Here is a 26,680-nt window from a genome sequence, read left to right on the forward strand (position 1 = left end):
AAGTTAGAGCTAATCATGACCATAATATTCCACAGAACAGGAGTTATTTTTGTTGCCTGTATTTGCAAACTATATGTCCTGCTTTTGACTGAAATCCTTATCTGACAGCCTTAACTCTCTTCACCTTTTGCTGCATATTAAATTTTTCTTTTTTTCCTTTAGGGCTGAGGAAAAATCCATGAAAGTTTTACACTTCCTGCCAGATCATAGTAAAATAAACACTTGTTAACTTGCAGATCTACTGAAGGAGCCATAAATAATGACTCAGTTATATAGGAAAGGAAGATTTATGTTTTAAAAGTACAAATAAGAGTTTAAGACTAAGTCTTTTTATTGGGCTGCTTACTCACGCTCAAGAGACTTTATGCCTTTCATCAACCTTTTCTCATACACTTTTCCATCAGCTATAAAAAATGGAACATTTCGGAAATAGAGTTAGAAGACAGCACAGATCTCTTAATTTCAGAAAGAACTTAAAATCTTTACCTAAGGAACATTTCAAATGCAAATAGGTAGTACACAGTAACAAAATGTTCACTCTTGGTAGTACATGAGTAAAATGCAAATCATAACAATTATATGTGCCTGCCCACATTTCTGTATTGGGAATGTAGGGAAAATAACATTCTCTACTGCGGTTTGTGGAAATTCAAATTATGATAACTTTTCCGGAAAAAAATTTGACAAAATAAAATATCTTCCATTTTGCAACTTTACTTAAATAAATCTAATCTTGACAAATTTTAGGATGTTAGCAAAGTTTTCTCCACAAGGCTGCCAAATATAATAAGGACATATATTCATAGACAGGAAACTGGAAATATACATCTCAATTTTTAAATATTTATTTATTTAATTTTTTAAATATATATTATACTTTAAGTTCTAGGGTACATGTGCATAACGTGCAGGTTTGTTACATATGTATACTTGTGCCATGTTGGTGTGCTGCACCCATCAACTCGTCAGCACCCATCAATTCGTCATTTATATCAGGTATAACTCCCAATGCAATCCCTCCCCCCTCCAACCTCCCCATGATAGGCCCCGGTGTGTGATGTTCCCCTTCCCAAGTCCAGGTGATCTCATTGTTCAGTTCCCACCTATGAGTGAGAACATGCGGTGTTTGGTTTTCTCTTCTTGTGATAGTTTGCTAAGAATGATGGTTTCCAGCTGCATCCATGTCCCTACAAAGGATGCAAACTCATCCTTTTTTATGGCTGCATAGTATTCCATGGTGTATATGTGCAACATTTTCTTAATCCAGTCTGTCACTGATGGACATTTGGGTTGATTCCAAGTCTTTGCTATTGTGAATAGTGCCGCAATAAACATACGTGTGCATGTGTCTTTATAGCAGCATGATTTATAATCCTTTGGGTATATACCCAGTAGTGGGATGGCTGGGTCATATGGTACATCTAGTTCTAGATCCTTGAGGAATTGCCATACTCTTTTCCATAATGGTTGAACTAGTTTACAATCCCACCAACAGTGTAATAGTGTTCCTATTTCTCCACATCCTCTCCAGCACCTGTTGTTTCCTGACTTTTTAATGATTGCCATTCTAACTGGTGTGAGATGGTATCTCATTGTGGTTTTGATTTGCATCTCTCTGATGGCGAGTGATGATGAGCATTTTTTCATGTGTCTGTTGGCTGTATGAATGTCTTCTTTTGAGAAATGTCTGTTCATATCCTTTGCCCACTTTTTGATGGGGTTGTTTGTTTTTTTCTTGTAAATTTGTTTGAGTTCTTTGTAGATTCTGGATATCAGCCCTTTGTCAGATGAGTAGATTGCAAAGATTTTCTCCCATTCTGTAGGTTGCCTGTTCACTCTGATGGTAGTTTCTTTTGCTGTGCAGAAGCTCTTTAGTTTAATGAGATCCCATTTGTCAATTTTGGCTTTTGCTGCCGTTGCTTTTGGTGTTTTAGACATGAAGTCCTTGCCCATGCCTATGTCCTGAATGGTATTCCCTAGGTTTTCTTCTAGGGTTTTTATGGTATTAGGTCTAACATTTAAGTCTCTAATCCATCTTGAATTAATTTTTGTATAAGGAGTAAGGAAAGGATCCAGTTTCAGCTTTCCACTTATGGCTAGCCAATTTTCCCAGCACCATTTATTAAATAGGGAATCCTTTCCCCATTTCTTGTTTCTCTCAGGTTTGTCAAAGATCAGATGGCTGTAGATGTGTGGTATTATTTCTGAGGACTCTGTTCTGTTCCACTGGTCTATATCTCTGTTTTGGTACCAGTACCATGCTGTTTTGTTTACTGTAGCCTTGTAGTATAGTTTGAAGTCAGGTAGCGTGATGCCTCCAGCTTTGTTCTTATGACATAGGATTGTCTTGGCAATGTGGGATCTTTTTTGGTTCCATATGACCTTTAAAGTAGTTTTTTCCAAATCTGCGAAGAAACTCATTGGTAGCTTGATGGGGACGGCATTGAATCTATAAATGACCTTGGGCAGTATGGCCATTTTCACGATATTGATTCTTCCTATCCATGAGCATGGTATGTTCTTCCATTTGTTTGTGTCCTCTTTGATTTCACTGAGCAGTGGTTTGTAGTTCTCCTTGAAGAGGTAGGTCCTTTACATCCCTTGTAAGTTGGATTCCTAGGTATTTTATTCTCTTTGAAGCAATTGTGAATGGAAGTTCATTCCTGATTTGGCTCTCTGTTTGTCTGTTACTGGTGTATAAGAATGCTTGTGATTTTTGCACATTAATTTTGTATCCTGAGACTTTGCTGAAGTTGCTTATCAGCTTAAGGAGATTTTGGGCTGAGACAATGGGGTTTTCTAAATATACAATCATGTCATCTGCAAACAGGGACAACTTGACTTTTTTTTCCTAACTGGATACCCTTGATTTCTTTCTCTTGCCTGATTGCCCTAGCCAGAACTTCCAACACTATGTTGAGTAGGAGTGGTGAGAGAGGGCATCCCTGTCTTGTGCCAGTTTTCAAAGGGAATTTTTCCAGTTTTTGCCCATTCAGTATGATATTGGTTGTGGGTATGTCATACATAGCTCTTATTATTTTGAGGTACGTTCCATCAATACCGAATTTATTGAGCGTTTTTAGCATGAAGGGCTGTTGAATTTTGTCAAAAGCCTTTTCTGCATCTATTGAGATAATCATGTGGTTCTTGTCTTTGGTTCTGTTTATATGCTGGATTACGTTTATTGATTTGCGAATGTTGAACCAGCCTTGCATCCCAGGGATGAAGCCCACTTGATCATGGTGGATAAGCTTTTTGATGCTGCTGAATCCGTTTTGCCAGTATTTTATTGAGGATTTTTGCATCGATGTTCATCAAGGATATTGGTCTAAAATTCTCTTTTTTTGTTGTGTCTCTGCCAGGCTTTGGTATCAGGATAATGTTGGCCTCATAAAATGAGTTAGGGAGGATTCCCTCTTTTTCAATTGATTGGAATAGTTTCAGAAGGAATGGTACCAGCTCCTCCTTGTACCTCTGGTAGAATTCAGCTGTGAATCCATCTGGTCCTGGACTTTTTTTGGTTGGTAGGCTATTAATTATTGCCTCCATTTCAGAGCCTGCTATTGGTCCATTTAGGGATTCAACTTCTTCCTGGTTTAGTCTTGGGAGAGTGTAAGTGTCCAGGAAATTATCCATTTCTTCTAGATTTTCTAGTTGATTTGCGTAGAGGTGTTTATAGTATTCTCTGATAGTAGTTTGTATTTCTGTGGGGTCCGTGGTGATACCCCTTTATCATTTTTTATTGCATCTATTTGATTCTTCTCTTTTCTTCTTTATTAGTCTTGCTAGCGGTCTGTCAATTTTGTTGATTTTTCAAAAAACCAACTCCTGGATTCATTGATTTTTTGGAGGGTTTTTGTGTCTCTATCTCCTTCAGTTCTGCTCTGATCTTAGTTATTTCTTGCCTTCTGCTAGCTTTTGAATGTGTTGCTCTTGCTTCTCCAGTTCTTTTAATTGTGATGTTAGAGTGTCCATTTTAGATCTTTCCAGCTTTCTCTTGTGGGCATTTAGTGCTATAAATTCCCTCTACACACTGCTTTAAATGTGTCCCAGAGATTCTGGTATGTTGTATCTTTGTTCTCATTGGTTTCAAAGAACATCTTTATTTCTGCCTTCATTTCGTTATGTACCCAGTAGTCATTCAGGAGCAGGTTGTTCAGTTTCCATGTAGTTGAGCGGTTTTGCTTGAGTTTCTTAGTCCTGAGTTCTAGTTTGATTGCACTGTGGTCTGAGAGACAGTTTGCTATAATTGCTGTTCTTGTACATTTGCTGAGGAGTGCTTTACTTCCAATTATGTGGTCAATTTTGGAATAAGTGCGATGTGGTGCTGAGAAGAATGTATATTCTGTTGATTTGGGGTGGAGAGTTCTATAGATGTCTGTTAGGTCTGCTTGGTGCAGAGATGAGTTCAATTCCTGGATATCCTTGTTAACTTTCTGTCTCATTGATCTGTCTAATGTAGACAGTGGAGTGTTGAAGTCTCCCATTATTATTGTATGGGAGTCTAAGTCTCTTTGTAAGTCTCTAAGGACTTGCTTTATGAATCTGGGTGCTCCTGTATTGGGTGCATATATATTTAGGAGAGTTAGCTCTTCCTGTTGAATTGATCCCTTTACCATTATGTAATGGCCTTCTTTGTCTCTTTTGATCTTTGATATTTTAATGTCTATTTTATCAGAGACTAGGATTGCAACCCCTGCTTTTTTTTGTTCTCCATTTGCTTGGTAGATCTTCCTCCATTCCTTTATTTTGAGCCTATGTATGTCTCTGCATGTGAGATGGGTCTCCAGAATACAGCAGACTGATGGGTCTTGACTCTTTATCCAGTTTGCCAGTCTGTGTCTTTTAATTGGAGCATTTAGTCCATTTACATTTAAGGTTAATATTGTTATGTGTGAACTTGATCCTGCCATCATGATATTAACTGGTTATTTTGCTCGTTAGTTGATGCAGTTTCTTCCTAGCCTCGATGGTCTTTACATTTTGGCATGTTTTTGCAAAGGCTGGTACCGGTTGTTCCTTTCCATGTTTAGGGCTTCCTTCAGGGTCTCTCGTAAGGCAGGCCTGGTGGTGACAAAATCTCTAAGCATTTGCTTATCTGTAAAGGATTTTATTTCTCCTTCACTGATGAAACTTAGTTTGGCTGGATATGAAATTCTGGGCTTAAAATTCTTTTCTTTAAGAACGTTGAATATTGGCCCCCACTCTCTTCTGGCTTGTAGAGTTTCTGCCAAGAGGTCTGCTGTTAGTCTGATGGGCTTCCCTTTGTCGGTAACCTGACCTTTCTCTCTGGCTGCTCTTAACATTCTTTCCTTCATTTCAACTTTGGTGAATCTGGCAATTATGTGTCTTGGAGTTGCTCTTCTCGAGGAGTATCTTTGTGGTGTTCTCTGTATTTGCTGAATTTGAATGTTGGCCTGCCCTACTAGGTTGGGGAAATTCTCCTGGATGATATCCTGAAGAGTGTTTTCCAACTTGGTTCCATTTTCCCCGTCACTTTCAGGCACCCCAATCAGACGTAGATTTGGTCTTTTTACATAATCCCATACTTCTTGCAGGCTTTGTTCATTTCTTTTTCTTCTTTTTTCTTTTGGTTTCTCTTCTTGCTTCATTTCATTCATTTGATCCTCAATCGCTGATACTCTTTCTTCCAGTTGATCGAGTCAGTTACTGAAGTTTGTGGATTTGTCATGTATTTCTCGTGTCATGGTTTTCATCTCTGTCATTTCATTTATGACCTTCTCTGCCTTAATTATTCTAGCTATCAATTCTTCCACTCTTTTTTCAAGATTTTTAGTTTCTTTGCGCTGGGTACGTAATTCCTCCTTTAGCTCTGAGAAGTTTGATGGACTGAAGCCTTCTTCTCTCATTTCGTCAAAGTCATTCTCTGACCAGCTTTGATCCGTTGCTGGCGATGAGCTGCACTCCTTTGCAGGGGGAGATGCCCTCTTATTTCTTGGATTTCCAGCTTTTCTGCCCTGCTTTTTCCCCATCTTCGTGGTTTTATCTGCCTCTGGTCTTTGATGATGGTGACGTACTGATGGGGTTTTGGTATAGGTGTCCTTCCTGTTTGATAGTTTTCCTTCTAACAGTCAGGACCCTCAGCTACAGGTCTGTTGGAGATTACTTGAGGTCCACTCCAGACCCTGTTTGCCTGGGTATCAGCAGCAGAGGTTGCAGAAGATAGAATATTGCTGAACAGCGAGTGTACCTGTCTGATTCTTCCTTTGGAAGCTTCCTCTCAGGGGTGTACTCCACCCTGTGAGGTGTGGGGTGCCAGACTGCCCCTAGTGGGGGATGTCTCCCAGTTAGGCTACTCAGGGGTCAGGGACCCACTTGAGCAGGCAGTCTGTCTGTTCTCAGATCTCAACCTCCGTGTTGGGAGATCCACTGCTCTCTTCCAAGCTGTCAGACAGAGTCGTTCGCGTCTGCACAGGCCTCTGCTGCTTCCCCTTTTGTTGTTTAGCTGTGCCCTGTCTCCAGAGGTGGAGTCTACAGAGACAGGCAGGTTTCCTTGAACTGCTGTGAGCTCCACCCAGTTCGAGCTTCCCAGCGGCTTTGTTTACCTACTTAAGCCTCAGCAATGGCGGGCGCCCCTCCCCCAGCCTTGCTGCTGCCATTTCGGTTAGATCGCAGACTGCTGTGCTAGCAATGAGGGAGGCTCCGTGTGGGTATAATCTCCTGGTGTGCCCGTTTGCTTAAAGCGCAGTATTGGGGTGGGAATCACCTGATTTTCCAGGTGTTGTGTGTCTCAGTTCCCCTGGCTAGGAAAAGGGATTCCCTTCCCCCTTGCGCTTTCCAGGTGAGGCAATGCCTCGCCCTGCTTCAGCTCTCACTGGTCGGGCTGCAGCAGCTGACCAGCACCAATTGTCTGGCACTCCCCAGTGAGATGACCCCAGTACCTCAGTTGAAAATGCAGAAATCACCAGTCTTCTGTGTCACTCACGCTGGGAGTTGAAGACTGGAGCTGTTCCTATTCGGCCATCTTGCTCCGCACCCCCCAGTCTTTCCCTATTTATTTAATTTTGAGAGGAATCTCACTCTGTCGCCCAGGCTGGAGTACAGTGACATGATCTTGGCTCACTGCAACCTCCTCCTCCTGGGTTCAAGCAATTCTCCTGCCTCAGCCTTCTGAGTAGCTGGGACTACAGGTGCATGCCATCATACCCAGCTAATTTTTTGTATTTTTAGTAGAGACAGGGTTTCACTGTGTAAGCCAGGATGGTCTTGATCTCCTGACCTAGTGATCCACCCACCTTGGCCTCCCAAAGTGCTGGGATTACAGGCCACACATCTCAAATTTTTGATAGTAGTTATTATTTTGAGGTAGGAATAGAAATGTTTTGATATTTTCTTATCTGTATTACCAATGTTTTCTATGATGAGTCACATTAATAGTCTGAAGAGATGAGAATTATTAATATATACATAAATTTTATCTATCTATCTATCTATCTATCTATCTATCTATCATCTATTCATCATCTAAAAAGTGCTGAAGGAAAATGCTCTAAAATATTAACTTTGATTATCTTTGGGTTATGAAATTAAAAACATTTTTTATTTTTCTGAATTTTTTGGTTTTATTTCACCTAATAACAAGTTAAGAAATGTAGCCTTTTCTCAATGTACAAAATTATCCACTTCTTGGTAAACTACATATTCTATTTTTCAGAAACACATGCAGCTACTTTATTTAGTTTCTTTCTATTGTCTCTCTACTCCTGTTTCTTTCCCCTCCTCTCTCTCTATTTTCTTGTCCCTTTTATTTTTCTTTTAATCTCTTCCTACAAATCTAGCTAATCAATAACCTGAAGATGTGAATAATGAATTTGAACTTTGATAGCAACTTACAGCTGAAAGGTTTGATGATTTTCAATTAAAATCTAAGTGATGAAAGTTTTCTTTGTATTAGCATTAGCTTTTAACATTTTTAAAGCATTTTTAGTTTATTTTGGAATGTTTTTATATATCCACAAAACCAGACTACCTAAAAATCCCAATGGCATCCATAAGACTTACCATTAACTGGCAATGTTTTCAGCAAGTTCAAGTGTTCATTAGGCATGAGCTCAATCCCCAAGTTTCCTAAAACACTTTTAAGTTTATTTGTGTCAACTTTGTCTCCTTTGAAAGAAAAAAAAGTTGTTCACACATGGCAATTTTAAGATATTATAATTACCAAAAATCATGAAAAAGCTGGACCATATAATGACATCTTTACTCATGTATTCTCACATATTCCTTTTGTTTTTTAATTTTGGTTTAAGTTTTGGGATAGAAGTGCAGAACATGTAAGTTTGTTACATAGGTATATGTGTGCCATGGTGGTTTGCTGTACCTATCAATCCACCATCTAACCATTAAGCCCTGCACACATTAGCTATTTGTCCTAATGCTATCCCTCTGCTTGCCCCCCACCTCCTGACTGGCCCTGGTGTGTGATGTTCCCCTCCCTGTGTTCCTGTGTTCTCATTGTTCAACTCCCACTTATGAGTGAGAACATGGGGTGTTTGGTTTTCTGGTCCTGTGTTAGTTTGCTGAGGTTGATGGCTCCCAGCTTCATCCATGTCCCTGCAAAGGACATGATCTCATTCATTTTTATGGCTACATAGTATTCCATATTCTCACATATTCTAATAGTGTTTAAGGATGAGTGAGATAGAACTTCCTTGATTCTTCATGAAAAGAGACAGTGGTCTCCTAAGCCTAATGTAAAGACATGCTAGCACTGAAGAAAATCCGATTGTACAATCAGCCTATAATTTAGGGATATCTAGTCTTTTTTGTTTTTAATGCTGAATTATGTGATTATTATTTAAAGCAACCCAATCCACTTAATCCTTTAAAAATATTTATCTTCTTATTTTCTGTGTCTATCTAGATTTTGACTACTTAAACCAGAAGTTATTAACTCAAAAGCTCACAAGAGTCTGGAGGTAAAGGAAAGGAGTGAAATTGGTGAAACAAAGAGCACATGCTTTATCCGAAGAGAAAAAACATCAGCTATTTTGTGAGTACATGCAGATTCAGTGTTTCCAGACCCTACGAAAGTTGATAGCAGTTTGGATTCAACCATGGGTGGCCAATTTGTGACCTCTGATTAAATACTGGTTCAGATCAGCATATTACTGTTAGAAATCACAGAAAATAAAATTTATTCCTCAAATATACCATTCATTTTACGTCCAAGTCCTAAATAACCAAAGGGAGAACGGTTCTATATAAATATGTAAAATATTAGCACGAATACATTTAATATTGGGAAAGCACCATGCAAAATTCAACAGAGTTAGAATTCAAGTAAAAATGTTTTAGTAATGTCTTACCTGTAAAATATTTCATTTCATTCATCACCTTTTTCAGATCAACCTTACCATTAACTGTAAGACAAGGAATAAATTGTTCAGAAACATGACAATGAGACTATGAAAATGATGTTGCACAGAGGAAAATTTAGTACTTATTTGCTTTAGAATATGTAACTTTTGCTACACCCTTCATAAGAAAGCTCACATGATAATAAACACAATTATTTCCTAAATACAATTAATATTTCAGCAGCATTGAAGTATTACGTTTTGGGGGAGAAAAGCGGTTCCTAGTTTCTGAAAAAAAGTGTTTTTTCTTCTAGCAGCAAAGTAATACTCCATGTCAATGAGAAAAATCTAGCTGTAACCCAGGAATCACAGAAGATTAAAAATGTAGTTATTTCATGAATTCAATAAACTTTTACCACAAAATACCAGTAGAGTGGCCAGAAAAGTATATCAATTGTTAATAGTCTTGCTAAGTCTATGGTGAGAAGAATTTTTTGATCCTTAATCTACATCTATTCAAGTATTCATGAACACAAATAATTTCTGTGTCAACACCAGCTACAGGTCAGGATAGCATGAAAATGTGTTTTTGTTCAACTGAACTATTATAGGTAATCAAGCCCATCATGGAAAAAGATAAGATCTTTGAAGGGGATTAGTGCTTTTTCGGCTTTGTATGGTTTGCTATGGTGGGGAGTCAACTAAATCCTTGTGTCTTTTGATGGCCCAGCTGGTTTTTAACGAAAAATTTAAAAAAATTAATAGAAGGGCTCTCTGCCATAGGTTATTTAATTGGGGGATTTCCACTGAGAACTACTAGGCCCTCAAGGAGTTTTATTTCATTAAAATATTCTAAATGTATCTCAAATCATAAGGAATCTATCAGCAGGAATAAAAACATTCTGTGTGACAAGGAAAACTTCATTTACGTGTAATTTTTTAAACTTTTTTTTAAAGTTCAGGGATACAGGTTCAGGTTTGTTATGTAGGCAAACATGTGTCATGAGGGTTTGTTGTACAGATTATTTCATCACCCAGGTATTAAGCCTCGTACCCAACAGTTACTTTTTCTGCTCCTCTCCCTCCTTCCAACTTCTACCCTCAGGTAGATCCCAGTGTCTGTTGTTCCCCTCTATATGCCCATGTGCTCTCATCATTTAGCTCCTATTTATAAATGAGAAGGTGCAGTATTTAGTTTTCTGTTCCCGTGTTAGTTTGCCAAGGATAGTGGCCTCCTGCTCTATCCATGTCCCTGCAAAGGACGTGATCACTTTTTTTTAAATGCCTGCATAGAATTTCATGGTGTAGATGTACTGCATGTAATGTTCTTCTTTTGTATTTACCGTAACCAACCATAATCAAAGTTCTGGAAGGGATCTGCAAATATGGAGACCTAAATAGGAATCATTGTCTCTTTTACTACCACCTCCAAGCTGTTTGCCTTTTGGGAATCAAATGCTACTGATCTCTACAGGCTGCTAGGCCTATATCAAGCTTTAGGCTCTGATAGTGTCCTGGAAGGAAGAATGGGCATGGGACTCTCTCCCCCATGGACTAGGAAAGCACCAGGAAAGTGTCAGAGCATGGAAATAGAACTGAGAAGCAGCAGACTTGGGAAACACTTGGCACATAAAATTCTAAAGACCCTAATGAAGGCCAATAAAGGCCAGCGTGAGGTATTCCCAGTTCCTGTGACTCCTAAAAAGCCAAGAAGAAGTAAAACAGGTGGGCAGAAACGTTCATTCTGGTGGTGAAAGTTTCAAGTGGTGAAAGTACAAATATGTCTGAACAGAAGCTTCTTTCCACTGTATAAGTTCAAAAATAGTCTGTTGTGAAATGTGTAATAGGAAATTGTATTTAAAGAAGACTCAGTGAAGCTGTATTCAGAAGTAAATGTATGGTCTAAACTTCATTATGAAAGCAGAATGACAAAAAGGAACTAAGCATGCCACCCAAGGTGGGGGATGGCAACCATAGAGGAAGAAACAAAAACCTATGAGATTGGAATTAATGCCTGTATTATTAATACAGGTAAAAATAAAAATTAATAAAATAAAAAACAGTGAAAGACAGTGAAAATACAAATGAATAAAAAGCTAGTTATTTGAAAAACCAATAAAATGTATTTTGCTCTGATGGGCTGATTAAGAGAAAAAGGAATCAAAGACATGTAAGAATAGGACAAGAAAGAGAGCCATATCATTCAGGCTCTGGCAGGTAAAATATATCTTTAAATGGAGCATCAAAGAATGAATTTATTTACAAAGGTATGGCCTGGATAAAGGGGAACCAAGAGATGATGAAAATCCAGATGGGGTTGGTTGGGGTACTGGGACAGAGGGAAGCCATTAGCCTTGTTCCTGGGCTTAAAAGTGAAAAGACTTAATGTGGCACATATACACCATGGAATACTATGCAGCCATAAAAAAGGATGAGTTCACGTCCTTTGCAGGGACATGGATGAAGGTGGAAACCATCATTCTCAGCAAACTAACACAAGAACAGAAAACCAAACGCTGCATGCTCTCACTCATAAGTGGGAGTTGAACAATGAGAACACATGGACACATGGAGGGGAACATCACATTATCAGGGCCTGTCTGGGGATGGGGGGCTGGAAGAGGGACAGCATTAGGAGAAATACCTAATGTAGGTGATGGGTTGATGGGTGCAGCAAATCACCATGTCACACGTATACCTATGTAACAAAATTGCACATTCTGCATATGTACCCCAGAACTTAAAGTATAAAAAAAAAAAGTGGAAAGATTTAGAAGGGAGAAGTAAAGCTTTCTCTATTTACAGATGACATGACAGTTTATGTAAAAAATCCTAAGGAGTTTACAAAACAACTATTAGAATTAATAATTTAGCAAAGTCACAGAATATAAAGTTAATATACCAAAATCAGCTGTTTTTTTTATATACTACCTGCCGGGTGAGGTGTCAGAGCCCTGGCAATGAAAAGTGATTGGTTTGTGGGTAGTAAGAATAATTTATGGACTACAGTATAGGTTTGAAAAGGCAAGCACTGCAAAAGAGTGCAGTGGGGCACTTTGGCAAGAGAGGAATGAGTGTGTAACGGTGGATTTTCCTTAGGGGTATTTATGGACCTTAAAGCGGGAGCTTAAGGGTAATTTGGATCATCTTAGCCACATACTTCATGATAAATAATTACATTTGTAGACATTTTGGTGCCTTGATGCCAGCAAGGGTTGCACAATGAGTTTTGACATGCATGCATTTCAGAGATGTATAGAAATTCTAGTTTCTTATACATTTTTGGAAAAAAAAACCTGTTACCAGATGGTGGCTTTAGATAGTAGGGAAGTCTAACTACTTCTAAATTCCTCTGATAAGGACTTTTGTCCCTGGAGGTCTGCTTGATGGCTATCAGGTGATCTTTGCTCTCCTCACTACCAAGAAATAATTTGAAAATAAAATTTCAAGAACTCCACTTCCAATAGCATTGGAAAACATTAAATATTAGAAATAAATTTAACCAAGGATATAAAAAGACTTTTACACTGAAAACTATAAAACATTGCTAAGAGAAATTAAATACCTAAATAAATATAGTCCATTATTTATCAGTTGGAAGACTCAATATGATCAATATGTCAGTTCTTGCAAAATTAATCTATACATTGATGGCAATTCCAGTATGCTTTTTTTGTGTGTGTAGAAATTGACAAATTAATTCTAAAATTATATAGAAAAAAAGAACCTAGAATATCGAAAGCAATTGTGGGAAAAAGACAAGACTGGTCATATTCAGGGTGTTATGGCTGGAAAAAAGAAGAGAAAGAAGAAAGAACAATGCTGGAGGATAAAAAAAAAATTGAACTTACAAAGTCATGTGATTTTCAATGGAGATACCAAAACATTTTGATGGGGAAAGGAAACTCTTTTCAACAAACGATGTTGGAATAACTAGACATCCATATAGAAAAGAGTGAACTTCAACTCATACATCACACCATACACAAATATTAAAGATAGATCAACTGACTTAATTGTAAAAGTTAAAAACTTAAAGCTTTTAGATGAAAACATAGGAGAATATCTTTGTAACTTGGATTTTCTAGATAAGATATGGAAAGCAATAATCATAAAGAAAGAGAAAAATCTAAGTAAGGTTTCATCAAAATTAACAACTTTTGCTCACCAAAAAACACCATTAAGAAAATGAACAGGCAAACCATGGACTGAGAGAAAACATATCTGAGAAACGGCTAGTATCCAGGATATATAAAGAATTCCTAGAACTCTATTAATAAACATCCCTAAGTGGGCAAAACAATTTGAACAGAAACATTACAAAGAAAAGTATATAACTTGCTATCAAGCAGTTGAAAAAGTATCCAATATCATGAGTCATCAGGGAAATGTAAATTAACACAATATTGAAATACCACCACACACTGACTCGAAGGACTAAAATCAAAAATATTGATAACACCAAATGTTGGTAAAGAGTGAAGCGAATAGAACTCTTAGACATTGTTGGTGGTAGTATAAAATGGTGTATCCACTTTGGAAAAATCTCTAGCAATTTCTTTTAAAACTAAAAATGCATCTACTTTATGATGCAGCATTTCCATACCTAGGTATTTACCCAAGTGAAGGGGTAGCCTGTCCCTCCACACCTGTGGGTATATCTCATCAGATGGGATGAGAGACTGAGAAAAGAAATAAGACACAGGGACAAAGTATAGGGAAAGAACAGTGGGCCCAGGGGACTGACATTCAGCATACCAAGGACCTGCATTGGCACCGGTCTCTGAGTTCCCTCAGTTTTTATTATTATTTTCACTACTTCGGCAAGAGGAATGCGGTAGGAGAGCAGAGTGATAATAGGGAGAAGGTCAGCAAGAAAACATGTTAGCAAAATAATCTCTTCATACCTTAGTTGAAGGGGAGGTACTATGCCTGGATGTGCACGTAGGCCAGATTTATGTTTCTCTCTGCCCAAACATCTCAGTGGAGTAAAGAATAACAAAGCAGCATTGCTGCCAACATGTCTCGCCTCCTGCCATAGGGCGGTTTTTCTCCTATCTCAGAATTGAACAAATGTACAATTGGGTTTTATACTGAGACATTCAGTTAACAGGGGCAGGCAGGAGACAGAGTCCTTCCTCTATCTCAACTGCAAGAGGCTTTCCTTTTTTACTAATCCACCTCAGCACAGACCCTTCACGGGTCTGTCACCAGGCTGGGGGATGGTCAGGTCTTTCGCCTCCCATGAGGCCATATTTTAGACTATCCTATGGGGAGAAACCTTGGACAATACCCAGCTTTCCAGGGCAGACGTTCCTGCAGCTTTCTGCAGTGCACTGTGCCCCTGGTTTATTGAGACTAGAGAGCGGTGATGACTTTTACCAAGCATACTGCTTGTAAACATTTTGTTAACAAGGCACATCCTGCACATCCCTAGATCCCTTAAACCTCGATTCCATACAACACATGTTTTTGTGAGCTCAAAGTTGGGGCAAAGAGGTTGGGGCAAAGTGGCTGGGGCAAAGTTACAGATTAACAGCATCTCAGGGCAAAGCAATTGTTCAGGGTACAAGTCAAAATGAAACTTCTTACATTTTTCCTTTCTACATAGACACATTAACAGTCTGATCTCTCTTTTCCCTACACCAAGAGAAAGAAAACACAAGTCCACATATAACTTGTGTAAGAATGTTCATAGCAGCTTTATTCATTATAGTAAAATACTAGTAAAAATCTGCATCCAACAATAGAAGAAGCTATAAACATGTTATAATAGATTTGTACAATAGATTATTGCTCAGCAATGAAAACAAATGAATTACCGATACAAGCAACAATATGGATGAATCTAAAAACAGTTATGCTTAGTAAAAGAAGTTTTGGCAGACCATATTTTCAAAAAATGGCTGAGATATATATCCCATCCCACGTCCTCTTGTTAAAATGTGACTGATGCGGCCGGGTGTGGTGGCTCATGCCTGTAATCCCAGCACTGTGGGAGGCTGAGGCCTGTGGATCACTAGAGGTCAGGAGTTGGAGACTAGCCTGGCCAGCATGGCGAAAACCCGTCTCTACTAAAAATACAAAAAGATTAGCTGGGCGTGGTGGTGTGTGCCCGTAGTCCCAGCTACTTGGGATGCTGAGGCACGAGAATTGCTGGAACCTGGGAGGAGGAGGCTGCAGGGAGCCAAGATCACACCACTGCACTCCAGCCTGGGTGACAGAGCGAGATTGTCTTAAAAAAAAAAAGAAAAGAAAAACAGAAAAAGAAAACATTAACTGATACATCTCCCACCAAGAGCTTAGACTGAGTCAAGCTTTAGACTTAGACTTTTGCCATGGCTTTGACAATAACATTTGGTGAAAATGATGCTATGTGACTTTTGAGGCTGTATCACACAAAGGATAGTTTTCATCTGGCATTCTCTCTCTCTCTGTCTGTCAGAATGTTTCAATTTGGTACCCAACAACTGTGCTATACAGGGGCCCAAAATAGCTCATGCAGTGAGACCATATGGAGAACACACTTGGAGAGAAGCAGAGACCCTCTCCAGCCCCAGTCCAATAACTATCATCAACTGCCAGACTTGGGAGAATGAGCTCATAGATGAATCTGAACCCTAACTTCTGAGTTTTCTAGCTGAGGTCCCAGACATCATGAATCAGAGATAAACCATTCTCACTATGTCCTGTCTGAATTCCTGACCTACAGAATCTGTGAGCATAACAAGTAGTTGCTTTATGACACCAACTTTTGGAATAATTATGTTGCAGCATAATATATATATATATATATATATATATATATATATATATTATATATATATATATAATATATATATATATAGTAGAGGCTTTATACAAAAGAGTAGTTACTATATGAGCCATTTATATGTTTTGGGGTAGGTAAAATTAATTTATGGTAGAAAAAAATTGGCATATTGGTTGCTCCTAGGGTAGGGTGAGAACTAACTGGGATGGAGCATGAAGGAAATTTCTGGAGTGACAATAATGTTCTATATCTTGATGTTTGGGTTACACAGGTATACTCATATGTCAAAACTCAGCAATCATGCACTGTAGATGTATATCAGTAATTACATTAACCGTACTGAAAACTAACCAAAAGAGAAAAAAGAGAGATTGTCAGACTCAAAAAATGGAGTCTAAATATATGCTGTATACAAGACATACCCTTTAACAATATGGGCACAGATAGCTGAAAATCAAAAGAGGGAAAAGATACACTATGAAAACAGAAAAAAAGCTAGTAACACTGGTAATATGGACAAAGTAGTATTTAAGGCAAGAAAAATTACAAGAAGTAAAAAGGGACATTTTATAATGACAAATGCATCAACTCAAAAAAGAAAATATAATACTAAAATAGCACAACCACACCTAAAATAAAAGTACATGTGTACATTTAACTCATTATCTTTACAAAGTTCCCTATTTAATTTTAAACTTTTATTTGGAATGGCTGAATGATAACAATCACTACTTTTCTCAGATAATTATTGGGGGTGTTCCAATTATTATCCACCACCGGTATTTCTCTTTTCTTCTCTCCCACTTACTTGTCTTTCTCTGTTAACTTTCTTTCACTATATTCTTCCAGTACCGTCCACCAAATCCACAATTTTGCCAGATTAATTTTCCTCTTTCTGTGTATTTTCTGGCTTATTGGTGGCCCTGTTAACACTTTCATTTATTTTTAGTAATAGTTCAACAACTTCCTTACTTAAGGTTATAAAATAACATTACAAACCCAGGGCAGGATTAGGTATTAATAATAAGGTGGAGATTTTATTTTGGCCAGGGGTTTCAGAAATTCTGAAATTCTGCCTATAATAAATTACTGCTTACCATAGATCCCCAAGATAAATACAGTCCCAGGAAATGACTGACAATTTTTAGAGTCCAAATCTCTTGAGGTATATATTCTCATAAGCCAGTAGTACTTTAAAAGATTCAGGCAGATGTGGACTGTGGGTATAGTCTATTTCATCACGCTCCAACCTAAAACTGGGTCTCAAATTTTACCACTGTTACTTGAAAAAAGGTTAATACAATGTATACATGCCAGCATCAGGGGAAATGGAAAAGGAGAGGAGCTGGTTTAAATTGTCCACCATAAACTTTTCCCCATAGGACCCATATGAAAGTGAGAGACAGACAAACACTGATTCAGATGGGTGTCATGTATAGCAGGTCTACCTAGCCATAGTAAAAGGGAAGAAAACATAAAAGATTAAGTGCCCTTAAAAAAATAAATACTGATGTCACCTATTAGCAAATGTGGCCAAAGGTGTGGATTGGAATTTGAGCAATACCTATCAATTCTCCCTACCTTACAGGGAATACAAAGAAAAGTTGAATATAAACACACACACACACACACACACACACACAACACAGAGAGAGAGAGAGAGAGAGAGAGAGAGAGGGAGAGAGAGAGAATAGGAAAGCAGAGAGAGAGAGAATGAATCATGATCATGAAATCTTTCTCCAAATACACATGCAATGAGCAAGAAATAGCATGTGTTCTTCCTTTGGACTCAAGTTTTTCCTCTAAGGTTTTCAGAATGCTTTCTTGATACCAAATAAACACTTTTTTTTTTTTTTTTTTTTTAAAAGAGACAGAGTCTTGCTCTGTTGCCCAGGCTGAAGTGCAGTGGCTATTCACAGGCACAAGCATAGTGCACTGCAGCCTTGAACTCCTGGCCTCAAGTGATCCTCCTGCCTCAGCCTCCAGTATAGCTGGGACTACAGGTAAGCACCACTGAATCCAGGTCCAAATAACATTTTTTAATGATTGTTATAAATAGATTTATAAGACTAGTTCTTCTGTAGGGTTCAGTAATATCTAAAATTCTCACCATCAACTGGTAGGTTTTGTGTTAGATCTTCAAGTTCTTTTTCAGTGAGGTTTATGCCCATGTTTCCCAAAACCATGTCCACTTTGCTGGAGTCAATCTTCCCTCCTTATTAAAAGAGAGATATACAAGCAAAAGTTAACGTCTCTAAAATGTGGGGAAAACTATCAATTTCTTAGGATTACGGTTAATATTTTCATATAAAAGACCAAATACTAATAAGACATTTACAGGTGTACAAAGAGTCAGTAACAGAATTAGAGCTTGTTTTAACAGTCATGATAAGCATACCCGGTATAAAGTTTTAAAGGTGACTAAATTACTTCTCACAGAATTTCAGCAAGGTGACAACCCAATGTTTCTAACTCATTTTTTCTGGTTTTCATTGTATTTATTTTTACAATTAACTTCTAGTTATGTTAAGGGATGCTGGATTTTCCATTCCCATTTTCTTTTTTTCTAAAAAAAATTTTAAAAATTTATTCTAAGAAAAAAAAACAAAACAGGATACATATGCAGAACGTGCAGGTTTGTTACATAGGTATACGTGTACCATGTTGCTTTGCTGCACCTATTGACCCATCCTCTAAGTTCTCTCCCCTGACCCCCATCCCCAATAGGCCCTGGTGTGTGTTGTTCCCCTCTCTGTGTCCATATATTCCCAATGTTCACCTCCCACTTATAAGTGAGAACATGTGGTGTCTGGTTTTCTGTTCTTGTTTTAGTTTGCTGAGGATGATGGCTTCCAGCTTCATTTATGTCCCTGCAAAGGACATGATCTCATTCCTTTTTATGGCTGCATGGTATTCCATGGTGTATAAGTACTCCATTTTCTTTATCCAGTCTGTGATTGATGGGCATTTGAGTTGGTTCCATGTCTTTGCTATTTTAAATAATACTGCAGTAAACATGTGTGCATGTGTCTTTACAGTAGAATAACTTATATTCTTTTGGGTATATACTCAGTAATAGGGTTTCTGGGTCAAATGGTATTCCTGGTTCTAGATCCTTGAGGAATCGCCACACTGTCTTCCACAATGGTGGAACTAATGTACATTTCCACCAACAGTGTAAAAGCATTCCTATTTCTCCACAGCCTTGCCAGCATCTATTGTTTCCTGACTTTTTAATAATTGCCATTCTGACTGGCATGAGATGGTATCTCATTGCGGTTTTGATTTGCATTTCTCTGATGATCAGTGATGTTGAGCTTTTTTTCATATGTTTGTTGGCTGCATAAATGTCTTCTTTTGAGAAGTGTCTGTTCACTTGCTATGTCTACTTTTTGATGGGGTTGTTTTGTTCTTGTACATTTGTTTAAGTTCCTTGTAAATTCTGGATATTAGGCCTTTGTCAGATGGGTAGATTGCAAAAATTTTCTCCCATTATCTAGGTTGCCTGTTCACTCTGATGGTAGTTTCTTTTGCTGTGCAGAAGCTCTTTAGTTTAATTAGATCCCACTTGTCAATTTTGGCTTTTGTTCCAATTGCTTTTGGTGTTTTTGTCATGAAGTCTTTGCCCATGCCTATGTCCTGAATGGTATTGCCTAGGTTTTCTTCTAGGGATTTATTGTTTTGGGTTTTACATTTAAATCTTTAATCTATCTTGAGTTAATTTTTGTGTATGGTATAAGGAAGAGGTCCAGTTTCAGTTTTCTGCATATGGTTAGCCAGTTTCCCCAGCACCATTTATTGAATAGGGAATCCTTTCCCCATTGCTTTCTTTTGTCAGGATTGTTGAAGATGAGATAGTTGTAGATGTGTGGTGTTATTTCTGAGGTCTCTGTTCTACTCCATTGGTCTATATCTCTGTTTTGGTACCAGTACCATGCTGTTTTGGTTACTGTTGCCTTGTAATATAGTCTGAAGTCAGGTAGCATGATGCCTCCGGCTTTGTGCTTTTTGCTTATGATTGTCTTAGCTATACAGAGTCTTCTTTGATTCCATATGAAGTTTAAAATAGTTTTTTTGAATTTTGGAAGAATGTCAATGGTAGTTTAATGGGAATAGCATTGAATCTATAAATTACTTTGGGCAGTATGGCCATTTTCACAATATTGATTCTTTCCATCCATGAGGATGGAATGTTTTTCCATTTGTTTGTGTCCTCTCTTATTTTCTTGAGCAGTGGTTTGTAGTTCTCCTTGAAGAGGTCCTTCATGTCCCTTGTAAGTTGTATTCCTAGGTATCTTACTCTTTTGTAGCGATTGTGAATGGGAGACCATTCAGGATTTGGCTCTCTGCTTGTATATTGTTAGTGTAAAGGAATGCTTGTGATTTTTGCACATTGGTTTTGTATCCTGAAACTTTGCTGAAGTTGCTTATCAGTTCAAGAAGGTTTTGGGTTGAGCTGCTGGGTTTTTCTAAATATAAAATCATGTCATCTACAAATAGAGACAGCTTGACATCCTCTCTTCCTATTTGAATACTCGTTATTTCTTCCTCTTGCTTGACTGCCCTGGCCAGAACTTCCAATACTATATTGAATAGAAGTGATGAGAGAGGGCATCCTTGTCTTGTGCTGGTTTTCAAAGGGAATGCTTCCAGCTTTTGCCCATTCAATATGATATTGGCTGTGCGTTTGTCATAAATAGCTCTTATTATTTTGAGATATGTTTCATCAATACATAGTTTATTTTACATGAAGGGATGTTAAATTTTACCAAAGGCCATTTCTGCATCTATTGAAATAATCATGTGGTTTTTGTCTTTGGTTCTGTTTACATGATGGATTACGTTGATTGATTTGTGTATATTGAACCAGCCTTGCATCCCAGGGATGAAGCCGACTTGATCATGGTGGATAAGTTTTTGATGTGCTGCTGGGTTCGGTTTGCCAGTTTTTTATTGAGGATTTTTGCATCGATGTTCATCAGGGATATTGGCCTGAAGTTTTCTTTTTTTGTTCTGTCTCTTCCCAGTTTTAGTATCTGGATGTTGCTGGCTTCATAAAATGAGTTAGGGAGGAGTTCCTCCTTTTCAATAGTTTGGAATAGTTTCAGAGGGAATGGTACCAGCTCCTCTTTGTATTTCTGGTAGAATTCAGCTGTGAATCCTTTTGGTCATTTTTTTTTTTGGTTGGGAGGCTATTAATTACTTCTTCAATTTCAGAGCTTGTTATTGGTCTATTCAGGGATTCAACTTCTTCCTGGTTTAGTCTTGGGAGGGTGTATGCGTCTAGGAATTTATTCATTTCTCCTGTATTTTCTAGTTTATTTGTGTAGAGGTGTTTATAGTATTCTCTGATGGTAGTTTGCATTTCTGAGGGGTCAGTGGTGATATTCTACCTATCTTTTTTTTTTTTATCATGTCTATTTGATTCTTCCCTCTCTTCTTCTTTATTAGGCTAGCTAGCAGTCTATCTATTTTGTTAATTTTTTCAAAAAACCAGCTCCTGGATTCGTTGATTTTTGGAGGGTTTTTGATGTGTCTATCTCCTTTAATTCCTCTCTGATCTTAGTTATTTCTTGTCTTCTGCTAGCTTTTGGATTACTTTGCTCTTATCTTTTTAGCTCTTTTATTTGTGATGATAGGTTGTCAATTTGAGATATTTCTAGTTTTCTGATGTGGGCATTTAGTGCTGTAAACTGCTTTAGCTGTGTCCTAGAGATTCTGATATATTGTCTCTTTGTTCTCATTGGTTTCAAATAATATCTTGATTTCTGTCTTAATTTAATTATTTATCCAGGAATCATTCAGGAGTAGGTTGTTCAACTTCCAGGAAATTGTGTGGTTTTGAGAGAGTTTCTTAATACTGAGTTCTAATTTGATTGCACTGTTGTCTGAGCGACTGTTATGATTTCAGTTCTTTTGCATTTTCTGAGGAGTGTTTTACTTCCAATTATGTGATCAATTTTAGAATAACTGCCATGTGGCACTGAGAAGAATGTATATTCTGTTGATTTGGTGTGGAGAGTTCTGTAGATGTTTATTAGGTCTGCTTGGTCCAGAGCTGAGTTCAAGTCCTGGATATCCTTGTAAATCTTCTGCCTCGTTGATCTGTCTAATACTGACAGTGGGGTATTAAATTCTCCCACTATTATTGTGTGGGAGTCTAAGTCTCTTTGTAGGTCTCTAAGAACTTGTTTAATGAATCTGGGGGCTCCTGTATTGGGTGCATATATATTTAGGATAGGTAGCTCTTCTTGTTGCATTGATCCCTTTACCCTTATGTAATGGCCTTCTTTGTCTTTTTTGATCTTTGTTGGTTTAAAGTCTGTTTTATCAGAGACTAGGATTGCAACCCCTGCTTTTCTTTGCTTTCCATTTGCTTGGCAAATATTCCTCCATTCCTTTATTTTGAGCCTATGTGTGTCTTTGCATATGAGATGGGTCTCCTGCATACAGCACACTGACAGGTCTTGACTCTATCCAATTTGCCAATCTATGTCTTTTCACTGGGGCATTTAGCCCATTTACATTTAAGGTTAATAATGTTATGTGTGAATATGATCCTGTCATCATGATGCTAGCTGGTTATTTTGCACATTAGTTGATGCAGTTTCTTCATAATGTCATTAGTCTTTATATTTTGGTATGTTTTTGCAGTGGGTGGTACTGGTTTTTCTTTTCCATATTTAGTGCTTCCTTCAGGAGCTCTTGTAAGGCAGGCCTGGTGATGACAAAATCTTTCAGCATTTGCATGTCTCTAAAGGATTTTATTTCTCCTTCACTTATGAAACTTAGTTTGGCTGGATATAAAATTCTGGGTTGAAAATTCTTTAAGAATTTTGAATATTGGCCCCCACTCTCTTCTGGCTTGTAGAGTTTCTGCACAGAGACCCGCTGTGAGTCTGATGGGCTTCCCTTTATAGGTAACTGACCTTTTTGTCTGGCTGCCCTTAACATTTTTTCCTTCATTTTAATGTTGGAGAATCTGACAATTATGAGTCTTGTGGTTGCTTTTCTCGAGGAATATGTTAGGGGTGTTCTTTGTATTTCCTGAATTTGAATTTTGGCTTGTCTTTCTAGGTTGGGGAAGTTCTCCTGGATAATATCCCGAAGTGTGCTTTCCAGCTTGTTTCCATTGTCCCTGTCTCCTTCTGGTATTCCAATCAATTGTAGGTTTGGTCTTTTTATGAAGTCCCCTATTTCTTGGAGGCTTGGTTCATTCCTTTTCATTCTTTTTTCTCTATTCTTTTCTGCATTTCAGTGAGGTGGACTTCAAACTCTGATATCCTTTCTTCCGCTTGGTTGATTCAACTGTGAATACTTTTGTATGCTTCACGAAATTCTTGTGCTGTGTTTTTCAGCTCCATCAGGTCATTTATGTTCCTCTCTGAACTGATTAGTCTGGTTAGCAGTTCCTCTAACCTTTTATCAAGGGTCTCAGCTTCTTTGCATTGGGTTAGAACATGCTCCTGTAGCTCATCGTAGTTTTATTACCCATCTTCTGAAGCTTACATCTGTCAGTTCAGCCATCTGATCCTCCATCCAGTTCTGTACCCTTGATGGAGAGACATTGCAATCATTTGGAGGAGAAGAGGCACTCTGGTCTTTTGGGTTTTCAGCATTTTTTAAATTGATTCCTTCTCATCTTTGTTAGTTTTTCTTGTTTCGGTCTTTGAGACTGCCGATCCTTGGATGAGGTTTCTGTGAAGGTCTTTTTCGTTGTTGTTGTTGATGCTGTTGTTGTCACTTTCTGCTTGATTTTCTTTCAGTAGTCAGGTCCCTCTTCTGTAGGGTTGCTGGAGTTTGCCATTCACTTCAGGCTTTATTAATCTGATTTACTCCTGTGACTGGAGATGTCACGCAAAGAGGCTGGAAAACAGAAAAGATGAGTGTCTGCTCCTTCTTCTGGGATCTCTGATCTTAAGGGGCACCAGCCTGATGCCAGCAGGATCACTCCTGTATAGAGTGTCTGACAACTCCTGTTGGAGGGTCTCACCCAATTGGGTGGCACAAGCCACAGGACTCGTTTAATGAAGAACTTTGTCCCTTGGTGGAGAGGGTGTGCTTCACTGGGGGGAAATCCACTCGTTTGTGCTGCCAGGATTCCTCGAACTGCCAGGAGAAGAGGCTAAGTCTGCTAGTCTGCAGAGACTGCGACTACCCCTCCCCCTAGGAGCTCAGGCCCAGGGAGATCCGAGTTCTGTCCCTGAGCCTCTTGCTGGAGTTATTGTAGATCCTGCAGGGAAGCCCTGCTCAATGAGGAAGGATGGGTCAGGGTTTGGCCTGAAAAGGCATTCTGGCCACAGGCTGCCACAGCCAGTGTGCTGGGCTGTTGGAACAAGTCTTAGGACCAAGCCGTCCAGCCTCCCTGGTGCCAGAAAGGGAAAAGTACAGCCTGGAGCTATAGAAATGGGTGCCACCCTTCTCCCGCCCAGGGAGCTTAGCATGCTAGGCAGTTGCAAGTCCTAGTGCTGGCTGCTGCCCCTCCCACAAACAATTCAAATGGCTTAGACAATAGGCAGCCTCAGCTGATGCTGGTCATCCCTCCCCACTGGGATTTCAGTAGGCTTAAGCAGATTCCAGTTGAGAGGCTGTAAGAAACTGCATCCCAGGGTTGGGATGTTAGGCCCTGGTGGCATGGATTCACGAGTGGGATTTTCCAATCTGTGGGTTGCACAGTTCCATGGAAAAAGCAGAGTTCCATGGAAAAAGCTGGGTAGCACGCTCACTCACTGCCTCCCTTGGCTGGGGGCAGGAGGTTCTCCTTCCCCATGTGTCTTGCAGGTGGGCCACTGCACCACACTGTTCTTCCTTCTCTCCATTGGTAAAACTAGCCTTCTAGTCATTTTGATAAGAATCTGGATACCTTGTTTGCCGGTGAAGGATTTACTTGTTTATTATGGTTTTTGTTTTTTGGCATGGGAGCCTCTGAACACCGCTGCTTCTAATTGGCCATCTGGGCCCCGCCCCATACATTTTTTTTAATTTTAATTTTTGTGAGTACTTAGTAGGTGTGTATATTTATAGGGTACATGAGATGTTTTGATGTAGGCATGCAATGTATAATAATCACATTAAGTAAAATGGGATATCCATCCTTTCAAACATTTATTCTTTGTCTTATAAGCAATCCAATTAACATTTTATTTAAGTTAAAAAAGTAATTTCCCTTTACTTTTTGCTGTGCAACCTTGACTGTAATAATTTATTCTGTCAAGAGAGCATGGGAATTCTTTCCGAGTTACACTATAAGAAGTGATCTCTTAAAGTAGAGGCTAATGTATAAAAGAAACAAAAGTATGTAATAATATACATGTTATGTGGCAGGATTCACAATTTAATAACAAGGAAATTATGTAAATGCCATACATTATAATCTCAGATTAATCAGCATTTTATTAAGCATCTCCCTCACCTCTAAGAAACTTTATACCGTCCAGCAATCTTTTCTGATAGACCTTTCCATCTGTTAAGAAGAAGCACTGTTCAGATCACACAAGAGCAATGTGGGGCTTTACAGAAAATATAAAACCAATAATTTCAGAAAGACATACTTTATAAATTTTCTGACTTACAGAAAACCAGTGAAATTATATAGAGTGTGGAGAAAGTTGCAACTTTATTAATATAGGCAGTTAATACTGACACTCTACCATGTTGAAACATATCCTTTCTTCTTCTTCTTTTGTGATTTTCCATTTTCCCCTATTAGATCACTCCCTTCTCTTTCTTTTTCTCATTTATCCTGGCTTAAATTTTAGATCTTTCAGTAGAATCAAAAGTAATAAAAGATATAACTGAGCCCTGATGACAGAAAACATGACACAATAGTTGATTCTCAAAATAAAAGTTGAATGGCAAAAATAATCTTTTAAAATATAATGGGGTCATTTAAAATTACACAATATAGGTCATAGATTATTTTTAAAGTTAGATAGTTTTAGAAGTTTTCAAAGTTTAACAGTAAGCCTCCCTGGAAGATTACATTTTTATTTGAAATACTCACCATCAACTGGCAGATTATTTACCAGTTCTGTGAGTTCTTTATCCGTAAGCTCTATCCCCATGTTTCCTAGAATTGTTTTCATGTCATCAACATCAACTTCCTCTCCTTCAAACAGATAGAAATGGCAACACATGAGATTTTAAAGAGCTACCTAATTATTCTAAATAATAATTACATTTTCTATTAATGCTAAATAAATATCTTTGATTAATCTGGAAAAAGTGAGATTACAGACTTATTAATAAAATGTGGCATCATGTTTTGTTGCTAAAACATTGATAAGCCAAAGTTAAGGTCTAGGAAACTGGACACGATCATTTCATTAAAAAATAGTGTAATTAATTAAAAAAAGCAAAACTGGAGGTGTCACATTATCTGACGTCAAACTATGCTATAAGACTACAGTAACCAAAACAGCATGGTACACATACAAGAACAGGCACATAGACCAATGGAACATAATAGGGAACCCAGAAATAAAGCCACAGATCAACAGCCACCTGATCTTCAACAAAGCTGACAAAAAGAAGCAATGGGGAAAGAAGGCCCTAGTCAATAAATGGTGCTTGGATAATTGGCTAGCCA

General features: G+C 38.2%; 1 protein-coding gene across 1 annotated transcript in view; it reads right to left on the reverse strand.

Annotated features, from left to right (window-relative positions):
- LOC117068002 overlaps positions 1 to 26,680 on the reverse strand; it is an 85,131-nt gene that overhangs the window by 37,021 nt on the left and 21,430 nt on the right. The window contains exons 6-11 of the mRNA XM_033185271.1: positions 26,096 to 26,200; positions 25,505 to 25,555; positions 18,203 to 18,307; positions 9,330 to 9,383; positions 8,023 to 8,127; positions 351 to 404 (exon numbers count right to left, since the gene is read on the reverse strand). Coding sequence (XP_033041162.1) covers positions 351 to 404; positions 8,023 to 8,127; positions 9,330 to 9,383; positions 18,203 to 18,307; positions 25,505 to 25,555; positions 26,096 to 26,200 — 474 coding nt within the window. The remainder of the gene's footprint in view (positions 1 to 350; positions 405 to 8,022; positions 8,128 to 9,329; positions 9,384 to 18,202; positions 18,308 to 25,504; positions 25,556 to 26,095; positions 26,201 to 26,680) is intronic.

This window comes from Trachypithecus francoisi, unplaced genomic scaffold (assembly GCF_009764315.1).
Source record: "Trachypithecus francoisi isolate TF-2019V2 unplaced genomic scaffold, Tfra_2.0 Lachesis_group20, whole genome shotgun sequence".
Lineage (NCBI taxonomy): Eukaryota > Metazoa > Chordata > Mammalia > Primates > Cercopithecidae > Trachypithecus > Trachypithecus francoisi.